The sequence below is a fragment of the Erythranthe guttata genome, chromosome 13, assembly GCF_056151865.1.
Source record: "Erythranthe guttata isolate IM_541 chromosome 13, IM_541, whole genome shotgun sequence".
NCBI lineage: Eukaryota > Viridiplantae > Streptophyta > Magnoliopsida > Lamiales > Phrymaceae > Erythranthe > Erythranthe guttata.
In genome coordinates, this window is record NC_142545.1 from 5,159,784 (window position 1) to 5,176,903 (window position 17,120).

The following is a 17,120-nucleotide window of genomic DNA, read 5'->3' on the forward strand; positions in this document are numbered from 1 at the left end:
ATGTAATTTATCAAACAATAAGTTTACAAGTAAAAAGAATATATTATTTTACTTTTATTATATTGTTGTTTATCCAACTTTTAAATATTTTATCTAGTTGTGGTAACAAAATAAAAATTTTAATGTGTCTATCCCAATTTAAGTGGGTTTAGTTTTTTTGGAACAATAAAATAATAAAATACACATAATTCACAAACAAATAAATTAAAAAAATAAAATTATCATTTCGACCATAATAAAAATTCATTCACCCATTTTTCAAATATTGTATCTTCTAATGGTAACGAAATAACTATTTTAAAAATTATTTACCGAAATTTAAATAAGTTTAGAATAGTCAAAGTAATTGAAATAGTTCGATACAAATAATTCACCTAACAATAACTTACAAAATTTGTTATTTTAGCATGAAATAAATTAGTCCACCCATTTTTTTTAAATCTTTCATCTTACACAATAGGTATTATAAAAATTATTTATTTAAATTTAGATGGGTTTAGTTAGTTAAAGACACTAAAATAATTCAACCCATATAATTCCCCAAATAATAACTTGTAAAAATTATGATTTGGCAATTACTATATTTCGTATACCCTTTTTTTCAGTCTCATATCTTGTTGTGGTAATGAAATATAAATTTTGAAACTTAGCTATCTCAGTTAGTCTATTAGATTAAAATAGTTCAATGTAAATAATTCACCAAACCAATAATTTAAAAAATAAAAATTGTTATTTCCCCTTTATGAAATATCGTTTACCTTTTCTTGAAATCTTGTATCTAGTGATTGCAATAATATAAAAATTTGAAATATTATTTATCTCAATTTAAATGGGTTGTAATTTTGTCAAAATAATTAAAATAGTACAACTCACATAATTCACCATACAATAACATAAAAAATGATAATTACTATTTCACCATAATATATAAAATTTTATTTACCCAGATTTGAACCTTTTGTCTAGTTGTAGTAACGGAATTAATTTTTTTAAATCTATTTATCCCAATTTAAACGAATTTAGGTTTATCAAAATAATTAATTCAACACACATAACTCCCCAAACTATAGCTTAAAAAAAATATTATTTTAGATTTTAAAATTTTTGTTACCATTTTCTTAAATATTTAACTCTAGTTGTTGTAACGAAATATATATTCTAAAAATTATTTAGATGTGTGTCGGAATATTAAAGTAATAACCAAACAATAAATTACAATAAAAAAATATTAATTTACCATTATAAAAATATCATTTACCAATTTTTAAATCTCTTATCTCATGGGGTAGAGAAATAAGTATTTTAAAAGTTATTTACCGAAATTTCCTCAAAAGAAATAAAACTATTTATCTAAATTTAAATGAGTTTGTGATTAGTTAAAGTAATTAAAATAGGCCAATACATAATTCACCAACTAATAACATACACAAAAAACAATTTACCATTATAAAATTTTATTTACCCATTATTAAATATTTTATTTAGTGGTGGTAACAAAATGGGCATCTTATAAATTATATCCCAGAATTTATATGCATCAAGATCTTTTAAATAAATGTTGACAATTTTTTTTTTTATAAATAAACTCAGTTCAAAGTTCAAACCACATAATTCACCAAACAATAACTAAAAACATGAAAGTTATTATTTTTTCATTACTAAATATTGTATCTAGTAGTGTTAACGAATTATAGATTTTAAAAATTATTTGTCGTAATTTAAATGAGTTTAAGTTAGTCGTGTAAGATATTAAAATAGTTCAAAGCACACAAGTCACCAAAACATAACTTTGAAAAAAATGAAAATTATTAATTTTACCATTATCAAATACCGTTCACCCAATTTTTAAAATCTTGTATCCCGTGGTGATAACGGTATACATATTTTAAAAATTATTTATCCATATTTAAATATTTTTTATGTTTTTCGATACAATTTAAGTATTTCAATACACATAATTCACCAAAATATAACTTAAAAAATGAAAGAAAATTATTTTACTGGTATAAAAAAAATTATCCATTATATTTTGTCTAAATTTAGTAACAAAACAGATATTGTATAAATAATTTATCCCAATAAGTGGGTTTGGGTTTGTCAAAATAATAAAAATAATTAAATAAACAATCATATTAAAAAAATATAAATTATCAGTTTACCATTATAAAATCTCGTTTATGAAATCTTAGAATCGAATAATTATAGTATAATCACATATATAACATAATTAATTTTTTTTTATAAAGCATACGTATACAAATTTTCATATAATTTTTCTTAATCATTCCATAACCATGAATATAAATTTCCATATAATATGTATTAACTGTGCATGATTAGAGGATATTATCAACTGATTTCATAATTATACACAACTAGTAATTGTACCCGTGCGATGCACGGGACAACAAATTGCATTGTTTTGATGTTGTAAGAATATAAACAAACATCAAAATTCTATTATACTGGAACATCATTAAGTATACTACACACAAAAAAAAAGAAATAACTTTACTGTTGAATCAGCTAATACCAGTAGATTGAAAATTTGAACCAGGAAAAAAATCATCAACTATGTCTTTCATGTTGAGCTTAAAAGTAATTAGATTTAATAACTTAGTTAACATAATCAAAACTAAACTATCGACAACATAAAAGGCCATCTATACATCTTGCATCGGAACTAAGCCCTTCTCCACTGCCTCATTTTCAGGCTGTTTTGCCACTGGAATTAACAATTGGAAAATTAAGAAACAAAAATAAATATAAACAATAAATTAAATATCGCATACAAACAATAAGTCTTGAATGTCGACTTCCAATAGCTTGTGGCTCCGCCCATTTTTGGTTAATTCTTTCAAATCATCCATTTCAATAACATGTCCAATAACATATAAAATGAAATAATTGTTATACATAAAATTTGAAAACTTTGGTATAAATTAATGAAACACATAATCTAACAAAATGAAATTACCTATAAGCCATGATGGAAAAAGATGTAAACTAATTGCCACACAGTCAATAGGATGAAGAAGATAAAAAACAAAATCTAAAGTCGGGTTACCAAAAGAAGAAGCCTTAGGTAGGGAAGAAATAAAATTCAAATGTTGCAGACATTATGTAAAACGATGTCACAAAATTCGCTAGGGATGAAAATCAGATTTATTTACCCTTTTCTGTAAAAATCAAAAATCAGATTATTATAAATAATATCTAGGAGAATTTGATGAAAATCGATAATAATATTTAAAATAATATTTAGGAGATAAAAATTTGATAAAAAAATCAAAAAATAATATTTAGGAGATAAAAATCTGATAAAAACCGAAAATAAAATTTAAAATAATAGTTAGAAGATAAAAATTGGATAAAAATCGAAAATAATATTTCAAATAATGTTAATGAGATAAAAGTTGATAAAATACGAAAATAATAATTAGAATAATATTTAGGAGATAAAATATGATTAAAATCAAAATTATTATTTAAAATAATATTTAGGAGATAAAAATTTGATAAAAATCGAAAATAATGTTTAGGAGACAATAATCTGATAAAAAACAAAATTAATATTTAGGAGATAAAAAACTAATAAAAACATGATAAAACTCGAAAAAAAATATTTAAAAATATTATTTAGGAGATATAACTTTGATAAAATTCGAAAATAATATTTAGGAGATAAAAATATGCTAAAATTTGAAAATTATATTTAAAATTATAGTTAGGAGATATAAAATTGATAAAATTAAAAAAATATTATTTATAATAATATTTAGGAGATAAAAATTTTATAAAAATAAAAAATAATATTTAGGAGACAAAAATCTGATAAAAATAAAAAATAATATTTAAAATAATATTTAGGGGATACAAATATGATAAAATTCGAAAATAATATTTAAAATAATATTAAGGAGATAAAAATTTGATAAAAAATGAAAAACAATTACAAATATGACATTAGGGTTTCTTAGGGTTGCCCTAGCGTTTCTTTCTTTTATATATAAGATTTAACTATATTAAGGCAAGATTGGAGTAAAGTCAACATATTAAGTGTAGTATGGTACGCAAAATAACAGAAAAAATGGAAAAGATATACATAGTTATCAACAATGGACAATGAACATCAAGAACAACTTTAAAAAAATAACAACAAAAAACAATGGAAAAAAGAATATCAAGAATAACATGAAAATAAAAAAAATAAGAACAAATAACAGTGTATAACAATAATGGAAATGAAATATCATAATATTTACAAACCACAAAACATTGAAAAAAAATATAAGGACGTCATAATGAAAAAGCAAACGAATAAGTGAGTGATAACAATGGAGGGAGTATTTATAGGATTTATGATGTGGTTAGTGAAACAATATCTTTTAGGTTGAAATAAATTAGAAGATTATATTATTATTGATATTAATATAAATATGTAATTAATGTGGACCTATGAGCGGATTGATTGATTGCAGATTAATGTGTAAATTGTCAATATTTTCAAGATTTATCTATTACGCAATGATATGAATGAAAATAATAATTAAAAAGCCGGATTTTGTGGATAGTAAATGGAAATCTTAAAATGCAGTACAAAATAACCAATCAAGCTATGGAAAAAAAGAGAGAATTTTGTGGACGATGTGGTAAATAATTAATAAATTAATGTACAAATTATAAATATTTTATTTTCAGAGGTCATAAATACAATGAAAGAACTTATTTAATCATTGTACACAAATTTTGTCAAAGGAACAACGACTTCAACATGAGTAACGAAGAAAAGGGATACACAACTAAAACAAATAAATAAATAAACTATGATAAACTTGTTGAAGCTCTAATGAAATTTCCTAAGCGAACACCAATAAACTAATTAAAATATTTATAAAAAAAACCCACCATTTTCGCTGAAATCTTTACTGCAAAATCTCACCCTCGATCTCCACCTTAAGTGAATAATACTTTCGTCGGAGAAAAATATTTTCGAAGGTCCAAAAGAGCAGGAATTCACGTTCTTGAAGAAATAAATTAACAGTGTTTGTATGGAAGGTTCTGAACTTCCTCGAGAATTGGCCAATTTGACTAAATATAATTTTGTTTCCTAAAAAAAAAATTATATAATTTGTACGTCATCTGATATGAAAGTCTAAATATCTTGTAATAAAATTTTCATTGCAAAAAAAAATTAAAAAAATAAAATAAAATACAAATAACTTAGAACACATGAGGATTAAACAATAAGGAATGGTGATGAATTATAAATTTGAGGGGTATTTATACCATATTATACTTAGGTGGTGAATTAAGATACTTTAGAGGTGGAAATAATACCATTTTTTTTCAACAAATGAATTAATAAATCTCACATCAACTGAACAAAATTGCTAAGAAAATAACAAACCACAGTTAAATTTCCATTTAAATTCTACTAACAAAATTTTGTTTGTCACATTTAAAATTCACAAGTAAATTAAGTTACTACTAAGATAATTTGCAAACTGACCCCTGAACTAGTTAAATATAAGAAACGCACCCCCACCAGCTCGACTAGATAGTTATTTAGGGTTTCATACGCCTCTATTCTCATTTTCTCTGAGAAACCCTCACTCAATCAGCCGGCGGCCGGACCTCCCACAACCTCGACACCATGGTAAGCAATCCGCAACCACTTGCAAATCTGTATCTATACAATGTGTGTATATATCCGAAACCACTAATACGTGTTTGTGAAAATGCGTGAAAGAAGGCATCGGAGAAGAAACTCTCTAACCCAATGAGAGAAATCAAGGTTCAGAAGCTCGTCCTCAATATCTCCGTCGGCGAGAGCGGCGATCGTCTCACCAGAGCCGCTAAGGTATTTATTTCCTCTGCAGTTCCATCCCTCCAATTTTTTATTTTTTTATCTTTCTTCATTTTTTACTTAATTTTTCCTTCAAAATTTCGTAGGTTTTGGAACAGCTTAGTGGCCAAACCCCTGTTTTCTCCAAAGGTAATCATTTTTTTTTTAATTTTTGTGCCGGTTTTTGGTTTATGGGATTGTAATTGAGTGATTTGATTATCCATAGTGAAATTATTTATGTTTGGGAAATTTTGAATTACAATTTAATTGGCTGATTTAATAAATAGTATGCACTTGTTATGATAAATAACTCGTATTTTTCAAACAATTGAGAAATTGTATGCGGATTTGCATGATAATTTTTATAAACAATGCTTGGTATTCAATAGAGCTAAATTTTACATGTTAATGTGTTATCGCAGAATTGCTCGATATAATTAAAAATTATAAAATTAATTGTGCTTTACGGAATTTGTAGCGGGAGGATTAATTTTTTTGTTGAGGAATTGTTTAGTTAATGACATACCGGAAAGTTGTCTTGTTTATAAAAGTCCTTGTGATTTCACGTTATCGTAGAAGTAAAGAAATAATTTACCAGATAAATTAAGACAAAAGAACATAGTACTTGTTACTGACAGTTGAATTATTTTTGTTTGACAGCGAGGTACACTGTGCGTTCTTTTGGGATCAGGCGTAACGAAAAAATTGCATGCTACGTCACAGTGAGGGGTGACAAGGCAATGCAGCTCCTGGAGAGTGGACTGAAGGTGAAGGAGTATGAACTATTACGAAGAAACTTCAGCGATACTGGTTGCTTTGGTTTTGGTATCCAAGAGCATATTGATCTCGGAATTAAGTAAGCAAATCTATGTTCTTCTTTTTCTTGTTTTTGTTTTGGTTTTACAGTATATTTGTTTTAATTATTATTTTTAATAAATCCGTATAGGTATGACCCTTCGACGGGTATCTATGGTATGGACTTCTATGTGGTGTTGGAAAGGCCAGGTTACAGAGTCGGAAGGCGCCGTAGGTGCAAGTCTCGTGTCGGGATACAACACAGGGTCACAAAGGAAGATTCGATGAAGTGGTTCCAGGTTAAATACGAAGGTGTTATCCTCAACAAAGCCACAAACATCGGCACTTAATTTAATGTTGCATTTTATCCTCGTTCGGCACACCATATCAGCTTATTTAGTTATAGACCGACCTTCTTGCATTACATTATATGGATATGCCTTTTAGTACTACTTTTTTGTTTTTACCTCAACTGTTTTCTGAACGAGTTGTTATAACTATTTTAAGGGGTTTAATTTGGATTTACTGGCAATTTTTATCCCTATGTTACCGAAATTGTTTGCGATTGCGGTTGATGCTCAATCTTTACGAAGAATTTGATTCTGGTTTTTGAATCAGTTGTTTCTGTGTTTGTCTGAAGATTCAAGAATGAAGGTTACTTTGATCTTGAAATAGGTCTCAAGTTGCAAAGTCGTTATCATTTTAAAAGTTAACTTGTCTTGTGTAGTTTTTGTGACCTATCTCAGAAGAAGTCATTATGCCAAGGTTTACTTGGCAATTTGTTGATTGAGTACAATTATCCGAGTCTAATTTAACAAAGTACATAAATTGATGTATATATTCGATTACTTTTAACCACTTTACATAAGAAAATCAAAAAGGCCTACTTACGTCGATGTACCAAAATTTGTGTAATCAAATCAATAATGAACAGAAATTTGTGTAATCAAATCAATAATGAACAGAAGCTTGCGAAACTGCGTACAAAAATGCAGGTGATTGAAGATACATACAGATAGACATATTCCAAATAGCGAGAAAGCACGGAGAGCAAGAGAAGAGGTTATATTTGTTAAATTAATCTCAAATGAAAAGTTGAACCCACACCCTTCGTGAATGACAATCGATGTACCCTAGTTAAAGAGTTAAGGAGCCAAAATACATATACATTCTAAATATGGGATAAAAATTCGAATGATTACTTTCCCCATACATTCATTCAGCTCTAAAACTATCGTTTCATACATTACATAAGACATAAACCGCATCCGATACAACATTTGAACCATAACCTTTGTTCTTTCCTTGTTTAAGAATGAAAAGAGAAACAAAGACACACACTAAAATCACCTCACTATTCTGTCGGAGAAATCGTGTACTAAGGAATAACGAGCTTCTTTCCAGCATAAATGGTATCACCAGAAAGCCCGTTCGCCTCCTTAATTGCCTCAATTGATACCTAAAGCATTTCCATTAAATAAACAATTTAAATTATCAACTTCCTTCAAGAAACTCAACTAACGAAAGAATTCAAATTCTTTGAAACGAAATATTTTGTTTAAAAACAATAAAATCGACAAATAACTATAAATAGACGTACGTACCCCATATTCTCTAGAAAGGCCCCAAAGGGTATCTCCTTTCACAATCTTTACAGTTTTTGCTGTAGATTCCGTCACGTTTTGTTCCACGGGTATAGTAACAGGCTTCTGCATACATTACAGTACAATGAAATTCATGTCTAACGAGAATTCATAATCTTATTACATTTTGCAACTTCTATCGTATTAAAAGCTTCCCAAAAGAGCTTCAAGAATGTTAGCATAGTATGTCAATGTTAATAAAAAACACACACTGGCACTGGCAAATACACTGGCAAATACAGACGGTGACTATATAAGATTTAAGAGATTGTTTGGCTAAGCTTATAAGATGTTAAAATGAAATTATAGAATGTTTAGGAGCTTATAAGCTCTTACAAAGTTGTGGTAATTTAACAAAAAAAATCTTAAAATAAGCTGTTGGAGGAGCAAATAAGAATTTTTTTTAAACGTACATTCGCCCCACCTTTTTATTTAAGATTCTATAATAAATAAAATTAGCAAATAAGCTCATTATCCAAACACTTTAACAATTAATTCTAAAAATAACGATAAGATGTAACTGCTTATCAACTCTTAAAAGATCTTATGAGACGAGACGTAAGAGCTTATCAGTTGTTTAAAATAAACTTAGCCAAACGGCCCCTAAGTTTAATATAACCAATACAAAAAAATTATAAACCCTTTTCTATTTTAATCATGAACTACTAAGTGAGATCAGGTAGTAGCTTAAAGGTAAATAATGTTGTTTACACACACAAACAAAAACACACACACACACACACTGACTAACTAACTATAGGAGGAAAATATAAAGAAAGAGAAGAAGAAATTAAAATGTGTTGAGTAATGTATACATAAATATATGCAAAATAAAAGGCAAAATTATTATTACCTGAAGTGGGGGTGCTTGCAGGGGCGGCGGAGGAGATGACGACTTACAACACGGCGGCGGAGGCTGGGCACGAGTCTTACCGATCTGAGTTGAATCGTTGAGCGGCTCCATTTTGGATGTATGGCACTGATTACTGTTGTTGAAGGGGCTAATAATGGCTTTAAGAATGCTCATAGCGATTCCCGAGAAGACTACAAACCCCGCAGTTTTCGCTACTGTCTTGTCCGATTCATTGTTCTTGTTGCCGTCGCCGCCGCCGCCGCCGCCGCCGCCGTCGCGTGGTGGATTCGACATCTCGGTTTTTGCTGTACGGAAATGGATTTTGGAGGTGGGGGGTTTTCTGAGGGATTTTGAGGGGTTTGTTTGGGGTTTTTTTTCTGCTTTGAAATTTTACGCTATTTCCAGTTTCAATACACGATTATCCTAATTTATTTATTTATTTAATTTTTTGCAAAAAATATTTATTGAGTTATATACGAGTTAGTGGGGAGAATTACACTTTTGGTCCCTCATGTTTGGCCCGTTTTCACTTTTGGTGCCCCTTGTTCCAAAGTGAACAAAGTTCACCTCCAAGTTGAAATTTGAGGTGAAAACACTATTTTGGGGTGAAAATTGAAATTTTAATATCTTTTGGGGCTGAAAATAATTATAAATTTAAAATAGACTACTTATAATTAAATTTTTAATAATATTAAGTATAATAAAATTTATTTAGTTAATTTCTTTTTTTATTATTAAAAAAATAATCATAAGAAGTATAATGAAAACTAATATTAAGTATAATGCACAATAATTTATTTAGTTAATTTCTTAATTATTATTAAAAAAAATTATTTATAAGTAATATAATTATAAGAATATTAAGTATAATTATCAATGATTTGTTTAGCTAATTTATTTTTTTATTATTAGTTTTTTATTATAAGTAGTATAATTGAAATATAATTTTAAGTATAATTAAAAAATAACTTGTTTAGTTAATTTATTTTTTTATTCTTAAAAAAATAATTATGAGTAGTACAATTATAATTATATTCAGTATAATTAAAAATAATTTTTTTTAGTTAATTTATTTTTTTGTTATTAATTTTTTTTATCATAAGTAGTATAATTAAAAATAATATTAAGTATGATTAAAAATAATTTGTTAAGTTATTTTTTTTATTATTAAAAAATTAAATATAAGTAATATAATTATAATAGTATTAAGTATATTAAAAAATAATTTTTTTCTTTAAATTTTTTTATTATTAAAAATTATAAGTAGTCTATTTTAAATTTATAATTATTTTCAGCCCCAAAAGATTGTAAAATTTCAATTTTCACAGCAAAATAGTGTTTCCCGTTACTTGTTAACGGACATGTAACGGCAGGGACCAAAAGTGTTTAAAACTGAAACTTGGAGGTGAACTTTGTTCACTTTGGATATATATATATATATATATATAGACACAGAGAGGAAATTAATATTTTTGTTTTTTTAAAACCGGTTAGAACCGCGGTTCTAACCATCGGTTCCCGGTTCCGAAAATGAGGAATCGGAACCGAACCGGTTTTTTCGGTTCCGGTTCCAGTTCCGGTCAAACCAGTTCCGATTCGGTTCTAAAACCGTTGACCCTGGTTTGGTTCCGGTTCCGGTTCCGGTTTTAACCGAACCGGTGGTCAGGTCCAGACGCGGTGATTTGTACAATTTAGTTATATTAATATGCAACCGACAATATCACCAATATTATCATCACCAAACAATTCTTTATATTTTTAATGGAGTATAGCGGTTGCAGTGGCGGATATAGGATGAAAATTAAGGGTATGCCGGCTATGGCGAGTCCAGGAATTTACTGTACAGTGGGGTTAAATTTTCGGGGTTCAGGGGCAGCGGCCCCGGAAAAAAAAAATTGAAACTTATTTTGTTGGATAAATTAGGAGAAGGGGAAAAAATTTAATCTTTTTTATTTTTTTGGATAAATTATGAGAAGAAAAAATTTAGGACTTTATTTATATATTTTGAATTTTGAGTGGACTAAATAATAATATATATATAATTTAATGTGTTTTTGGGGAGAGCGGCTCAAAAGAAATTGAGACAAAGAAAATAAGCAACAGTGTTTGCACCATAATAAGTTAGAACTCATGACCTCTTCTAACAACTTGGACATCTTTACCACTAAGTCAAACTTCTTTTAATTATTTAGGGTGGTCCATGGCATACTTGGCCCCCCTAAATCCGCCCCTGGCGGGTTGCGGAGAACAACTAGGATAGGCGATGAAGATGGATATGAAAAACAAAGGACTTTTAACAAATTGCAAAAGTTGTATGCCCAAATTTGAAAGTTGAAGGGTGTTTTGCAAATTATCGTTTGTTTTAAATAGATAAAAGTGGAGCTTTTGGTGTAATAGGATATAATAATATGTGATTGATGGATTATGTGGGCCTTTAATTTGAACTTGTTCAATTTTGCTAAAGAGTTTGTCCATTTATGTACGCATAATTTTGAATGACGAAATTAAAAGAAAGAAGATAGATACATACCTTATAGAAGAAACATCAATAATTCCAAAAATAGTATATGAAATATGCGTGGCGCCGCCATATAACAGCATTTCAGTTCTATACTTTATAGTGTTTCTCATGCATTCAGTACCTGACTCATTTCTTTAATTAATTTTATTTCACATCTAAGCAAATCCATAGTCTTAAATTATTATAATTATTAATTCTCCAAAAAAAATAAAAAAATATTATTATACAAACATACTCTCCAAAATCTACAAACTCCAAAACTAGCTTATTGAAGACGCGCGACATAGGCATTGTGGCTCAAGAAAAACATACAATTTAATTATAGAACACTCTCAAACCTAATTTAATTAGCTATGATTGTATTCGGTGTCGAAATCAGGATTTCATCATCGGGGCCCGAATACATAAAAAATAACGTAAATAAATTAATGACAACAACAATTGTTTCAAGAGTGACGAGTTTAACATATTGTTACAGGATGAGCTTAAATTTTCGGGAGTTCGGGGGCAGCGCCCCTAAAAAAAATTAGGATTGTTTTTTGGCTGCGACTATATGCAATAGTAATTCCACTTGTGCAAGACCAAATTAAAGAAAGATTCCAAAAGATTCTATTTTATTAAGATGAAAGGACAAATATACCCATAAATTAGATTGACTTTTTTTCTCTCATGTAAGACCAAATACAAATAATGAGGAAAAAAAAAAAAACAATAGATGCGTGAATTAAAAAAACAAACAGCCCCCCCTCCTCAAACCCTACCTACGTCCACCTTCTCCACCTACGCCCACCTTCTTCGCCGTCAAAGCTCCGCTGCCCAAGCTCCACCACCGATCGCCGCCGCCGCCAGCCCCGCCGCTCACAATCATGAAACTGGTAAAAATTAGAAACGGGTAAAACCTTACAAAAAAATAGTAAAAACAAATTAAATTTGAAACTGGTAAAAATCGACACCAAGGTGTCGAAAAACTATGCTACAAATCGACACTTAAGCGTCGAATTTTAAAGGCAGAAATCGACATTGACATGTCGAATTTATAGCACAAATTCGACATTGCCAAATGTCGAATTTGATACCTCAAAATCGACATCTAAATGTCGATTTTTACCCATAAAATTCGACATGTACATGTCGAATTCGTTTGCGCGAGATTTTTTTTGGAAAAACGATATTCTAGCTAAAAAATCCATAAATGCATACCTTCTTGGGTTCTTCCACCGTAGAATCTTCTATTTTGATGTCTTCTGACTCCATATTTGCCATCTTTGAAAGATTTGTTGAATTTTGATGATGTTGAATGTTTAGGTTTTGTGGTTTATGGAGGATGTAGGAGAAAGGTCTTGTGGTTTTTGGAAGATGGAGAAGATGAGAGTTGGCCTTGTGGTCTTGTGATAGGGTTTTTTGTGTTTTTGAATTTTTGGTCTTGCACATTTTAAAATTTCTATTTTTTTAACAAGCAAGGGTATTATAGTATTTATACATTGAAAAATTTAATTTGGTCTTGCACAAGTAGTTTTAGTCTTGCATATAGCCGCAGCCTTGTTTTTTTTCCTTTTATCTTAAGAATACGAGAAGATAGGCAAAAAAAAATACTCGGAACTTTGTTATAAATAATTAATAAAATTATAAAAATAAACTATAATAACGAAAGACCACAAAGTAGTACTTATTTTAATATTTCTAAGTTTTATGCTTCTCACATTTGAGAAGCCAAACCTATAATTATATTTACAAGTGGTTATTTTTTGGTATTTTGTTGTTAGAAATTACTAGTATTTTTTCCCCGTGCGATGCATGGGATATTATTTCAAAAGTGAAAAAAAATAATCAGTTTAATACATAATAAGAAAATATAATATACTAACATAGTAAAATTTAATAATGTAGTATTATTCATATTTTATATAATATTAGTTTTTTAAATCTGACATATTAAGATTTATAATCCAAATATATAGATTAAGATTTAACGAATCGAATTTCTATCTTTATCTCTTAAGATTTGAGATGTATTCATGAAAAATATGAGATTGATAATTGTAGAAAATTATAGTTAAAAAATTAGTAGACAGAAAATATTAAAAATAAATAGTTACAAAAGTACCATTAAATATGATTCTTCGGGATTTAGTTTCAATTTTAATAATTGTTAAAAAATATGGTTAAAAATTAGTAGAGAAAAAAAGTTAAAAATATTTAATTACAGAAATACCATTAGAGTTTTTTAGGGTTGCCCATCGTTTCTTTCTTTTATATATAAGATATTTTTGCTCATAATTATTTTAAAGACTATATATAAAGTATATGTATAATAGATACATCACATTCTTCAAGATGCTCTATCAAAATCAAAAATTCATGCATATATTTTTTTTACAACAAAGGAACCAACATCCAACCATATAGGTGCGTTGGGTAAATGTACACTCATGTATTATAGCCTGCAAACCATACAAGAGATGTAAATCACACTAGGTTAACCATGCATGACAAACTCGACCTAGCGACAGTTAACAAGGAAATTCAAACCTGGGTTAATTGACACATGCTCACTTGCTCCAACCGATAAGCCATTCCTTGCGGGAAAAAAATAAAAAAGTTCATGCAAATTGTGCACAAAAAAGCAAGATGAAGGGGATAAAACTAAAAACGCATTCTAATTATAATTCATTCAGATAAACATTAACCCACATCTTACACTATATCATCAGCCTTAAACCTAGCAAACATCTTGGACAAGGCTTTCTTTCTCTCACACACACACACACACACAAAGTGCACATTTTGGACAAGTCTTCTCTCTCTCTCTCTCACACAAAACGGGAATTAATAACCGCTATGCTAATAATACATACAGATAAACCGCCACGTCTTATACACTATATCAGGCTGAAACCTAGCAAACCTCTCGGATAAGTCTCTCTCTCTCTCTCTCTCTCACACACACACACACACACAAACACACAAATTGCTATACGTATTATGTATATCTATATATATAGGGTCAGATGAAACTTCAGAGTTGTCTAAAACAGATGACGTGAAATACATGCCTTAAATTAAACTGCTTTCTCAACAGATATATATTATGAGGCCTTTTATTTAGTTTCTCTTACATAGAAAGTTGGTTTTAATTTGTACGAGGAATTAAGAAAACCAAACCCTCTTTTTTGGCTGTCACGAACTTGCAAGTTATTACATGGTTTTCAGTTCATCTTTGAATTTGAAATTAGCTGTTCAATTCGAATCTCAAGATGTGGGCAAGAATATTCAGAACTTCTGCAAACTGCATGAAAGGTTCGTTATTTGATCTTAATTAATTTCTAGATCTGTATTAATTGATCCTAGCAAATGTTTTCTTTCTGGATTAAATCCATATTGATTGTTTTTGGTAAAATTACGGGCCTCCCTGAGCTAAGGCAAATTAGGTAAAAAAAAAAAAAAAAAAAAAAAACGCCTTCTCTTTGGCTAATTATAATCACGCTTAATTATGAATTTTATTACACGTCCACTCTTGTGGTGGAATCTTTTAGATTATGTGAAATATTATCTAATTTGAAACAAGATGATCACAAGATGTAAATATGAGATTGTGGTCAGTGGCGGAGCCAGGAATTCGAGACAGGGTAGTGGGGTTAATATTTACGGGGGTTCGGGGCAGTGACCCCGAGTTTTTTTTTTTTTTTTTTTTGATTCATTCATATAAAGTAGCACAAAATAACTAAAAATTTACAAACTTTAACTAGCTAATAACACATAATTTTTTTGGTGGGTGGGCTAAATTAAATTATTTTGATGGGCTGATTAGATATAGCTATAGTATTTAGTAGAAATTTCTAGAAATCCACATTGGGCTGAAGCCTACCCTTGCCAAAGGGTGGCTCTACCACTAATTGTGGTGCATCAGAAACTGCACATTTGCACAAATTGAGTATAAATTGGAGAACATTTCACGAAATCTAGAAGATTTTGTTGAATCTAACTCCATAAGGATGAACGTGTAAGAATACTCATAGTTGAGGTGGTTGTAACTACCTAAACAAGAGGGTATTTTTTTTATTTTTTTTAGAATTTAATCTTAACTCAGGGATGTTCGTAATGTACGCTAATTAATTGTCTTTGTATTTCTGATCTGTTTAACAATTTTATTTTTGCAGAAAAGCAGAAAATCAAACAGCCTTACAAAAGCGTTACTAGTGTGAACCAAGAATACCTATGTGCAGTAAGAACAAAATCCTTTGCAGATTTGTTCTTACAAGTCCAAGTGCTGCAGTTGAACGACAACCCGATTTTGATATCGTCGGAATTTCTTCTCAACCCCGGCCAAGAAACAATAACATCGATCCTCGATTCATCCTCACTTTTCTCGAAAAACAACAAATCATCCCATGTTCTAAAATCGCTCCTCCTCGATTATTTCCAAATAAGCGCCGACGCTTCTAGCTTCTGCAGCCACCTTCTAAAAAGTTTGAACCATCTTCAATCTTATTACAACATCATTCATCAACTTACTTATAACGCCATCGGTAACGAACACGATCACCGTGAATACTACGATAATTACTCTTCATCCGACGATCAATTCGGCTCCGTTTTCTCCGAGCTCCGTTCGTGCGTTGTACTAATTAACAACAGCCCTAAATTCTCAAATTTGAACAATAAACAAGAATTCAAGAAAATTCACGAGAAGCACTTTTCGGTTTTGCAACAATTGAAGTTCAATAGGAAAAAGGTGGCAAGAAAAATTAAAATGGTTAAATGCTTCAACACGGCTTCTAGGGTTTGTGCGACCACGGCTTGCGGGCTCGTGGCGGGAGCCGCCATGTTTCTGGCGGCTCATACCCTAACGTTGCTCCTCGTGGGCCCCGCTATCTTCAGCCTGCCGTTGAAGCCGTTGAAGAGAAAGATTCGAAACCTTCGATTTTTCAAGTGTGGGTTGCTGAGGAAATTAGTGGACCAACTTGACGCCGCTGCAAAGGGTGCGTATATATTGAACCGAGATTTCGACACGATAAGTAGACTTGTCGGTAGGCTTCGGGACGAGATTGAGCACAACAAGAAAATGATTGAGCTGTGTTTCGAAAGGAGGGAAGATCGGCTTTCGTTCCAAGTGTTGAAGGAGATTAAAAAGTATGAATTAGGGTTCAAGAAACAAGTGGAGGAGCTCGAAGAGCACGTGTATTTGTGCCTCGTTACGATTAATCGGGCTCGAGCTATGGTTGTCAAGGAAATTTCCAAGGCTTGTGCGGAGAATTCAGTACGGTAGACGACGACTGTATGTGTTTTCTACATGAATGTAAAGTTGTTATTCTTTAATTTACTTGTGTATAGTAAATTAGATTAAAGAAAAAAAGAAAACAGTTATTAGCTTGCATTTTTATGAAACATTTAGAATTTTTTTTTTTTCAAACCGAATATTTTGCTTTATTTTAAAGGATCTTTGATATAACCATCAATATT

The 17,120-nt window shown here is 29.8% G+C and overlaps 3 protein-coding genes across 3 annotated transcripts; 2 read left to right on the forward strand and 1 right to left on the reverse strand.

The window, feature by feature from the left end:
• The first annotated feature begins 5,457 nt into the window (after window positions 1-5,457).
• On the forward strand, window positions 5,458-7,187 carry LOC105953790 (large ribosomal subunit protein uL5). Its single transcript, XM_012977468.2, has 5 exons — window positions 5,458-5,659; window positions 5,756-5,863; window positions 5,956-5,998; window positions 6,509-6,704; window positions 6,795-7,187. The coding sequence occupies exons 1-5, from the start codon at window positions 5,657-5,659 to the stop codon at window positions 6,991-6,993; spliced, it is 549 nt and encodes a 182-aa protein (XP_012832922.1). The 5' UTR covers window positions 5,458-5,656; the 3' UTR covers window positions 6,994-7,187.
• A 621-nt stretch (window positions 7,188-7,808) lies between these two features.
• LOC105953783 (uncharacterized) lies at window positions 7,809-9,547 on the reverse strand. The gene is made up of 3 exons (XM_012977462.2): window positions 9,140-9,547; window positions 8,248-8,352; window positions 7,809-8,102 (listed from the first exon to the last, which is right to left on the reverse strand). Exons 1-3 carry the CDS (start codon window positions 9,431-9,433, stop codon window positions 8,022-8,024), a joined length of 480 nt encoding a protein of 159 aa, XP_012832916.2. The 5' UTR covers window positions 9,434-9,547; the 3' UTR covers window positions 7,809-8,021.
• Window positions 9,548-14,862: 5,315 nt separating this feature from the next.
• On the forward strand, window positions 14,863-16,990 carry LOC105953768 (UPF0496 protein 3). The gene is made up of 2 exons (XM_012977446.2): window positions 14,863-14,957; window positions 15,818-16,990. The coding sequence occupies exons 1-2, from the start codon at window positions 14,915-14,917 to the stop codon at window positions 16,924-16,926; spliced, it is 1,152 nt and encodes a 383-aa protein (XP_012832900.2). The 5' UTR covers window positions 14,863-14,914; the 3' UTR covers window positions 16,927-16,990.
• The last annotated feature ends 130 nt before the right edge of the window (window positions 16,991-17,120 follow it).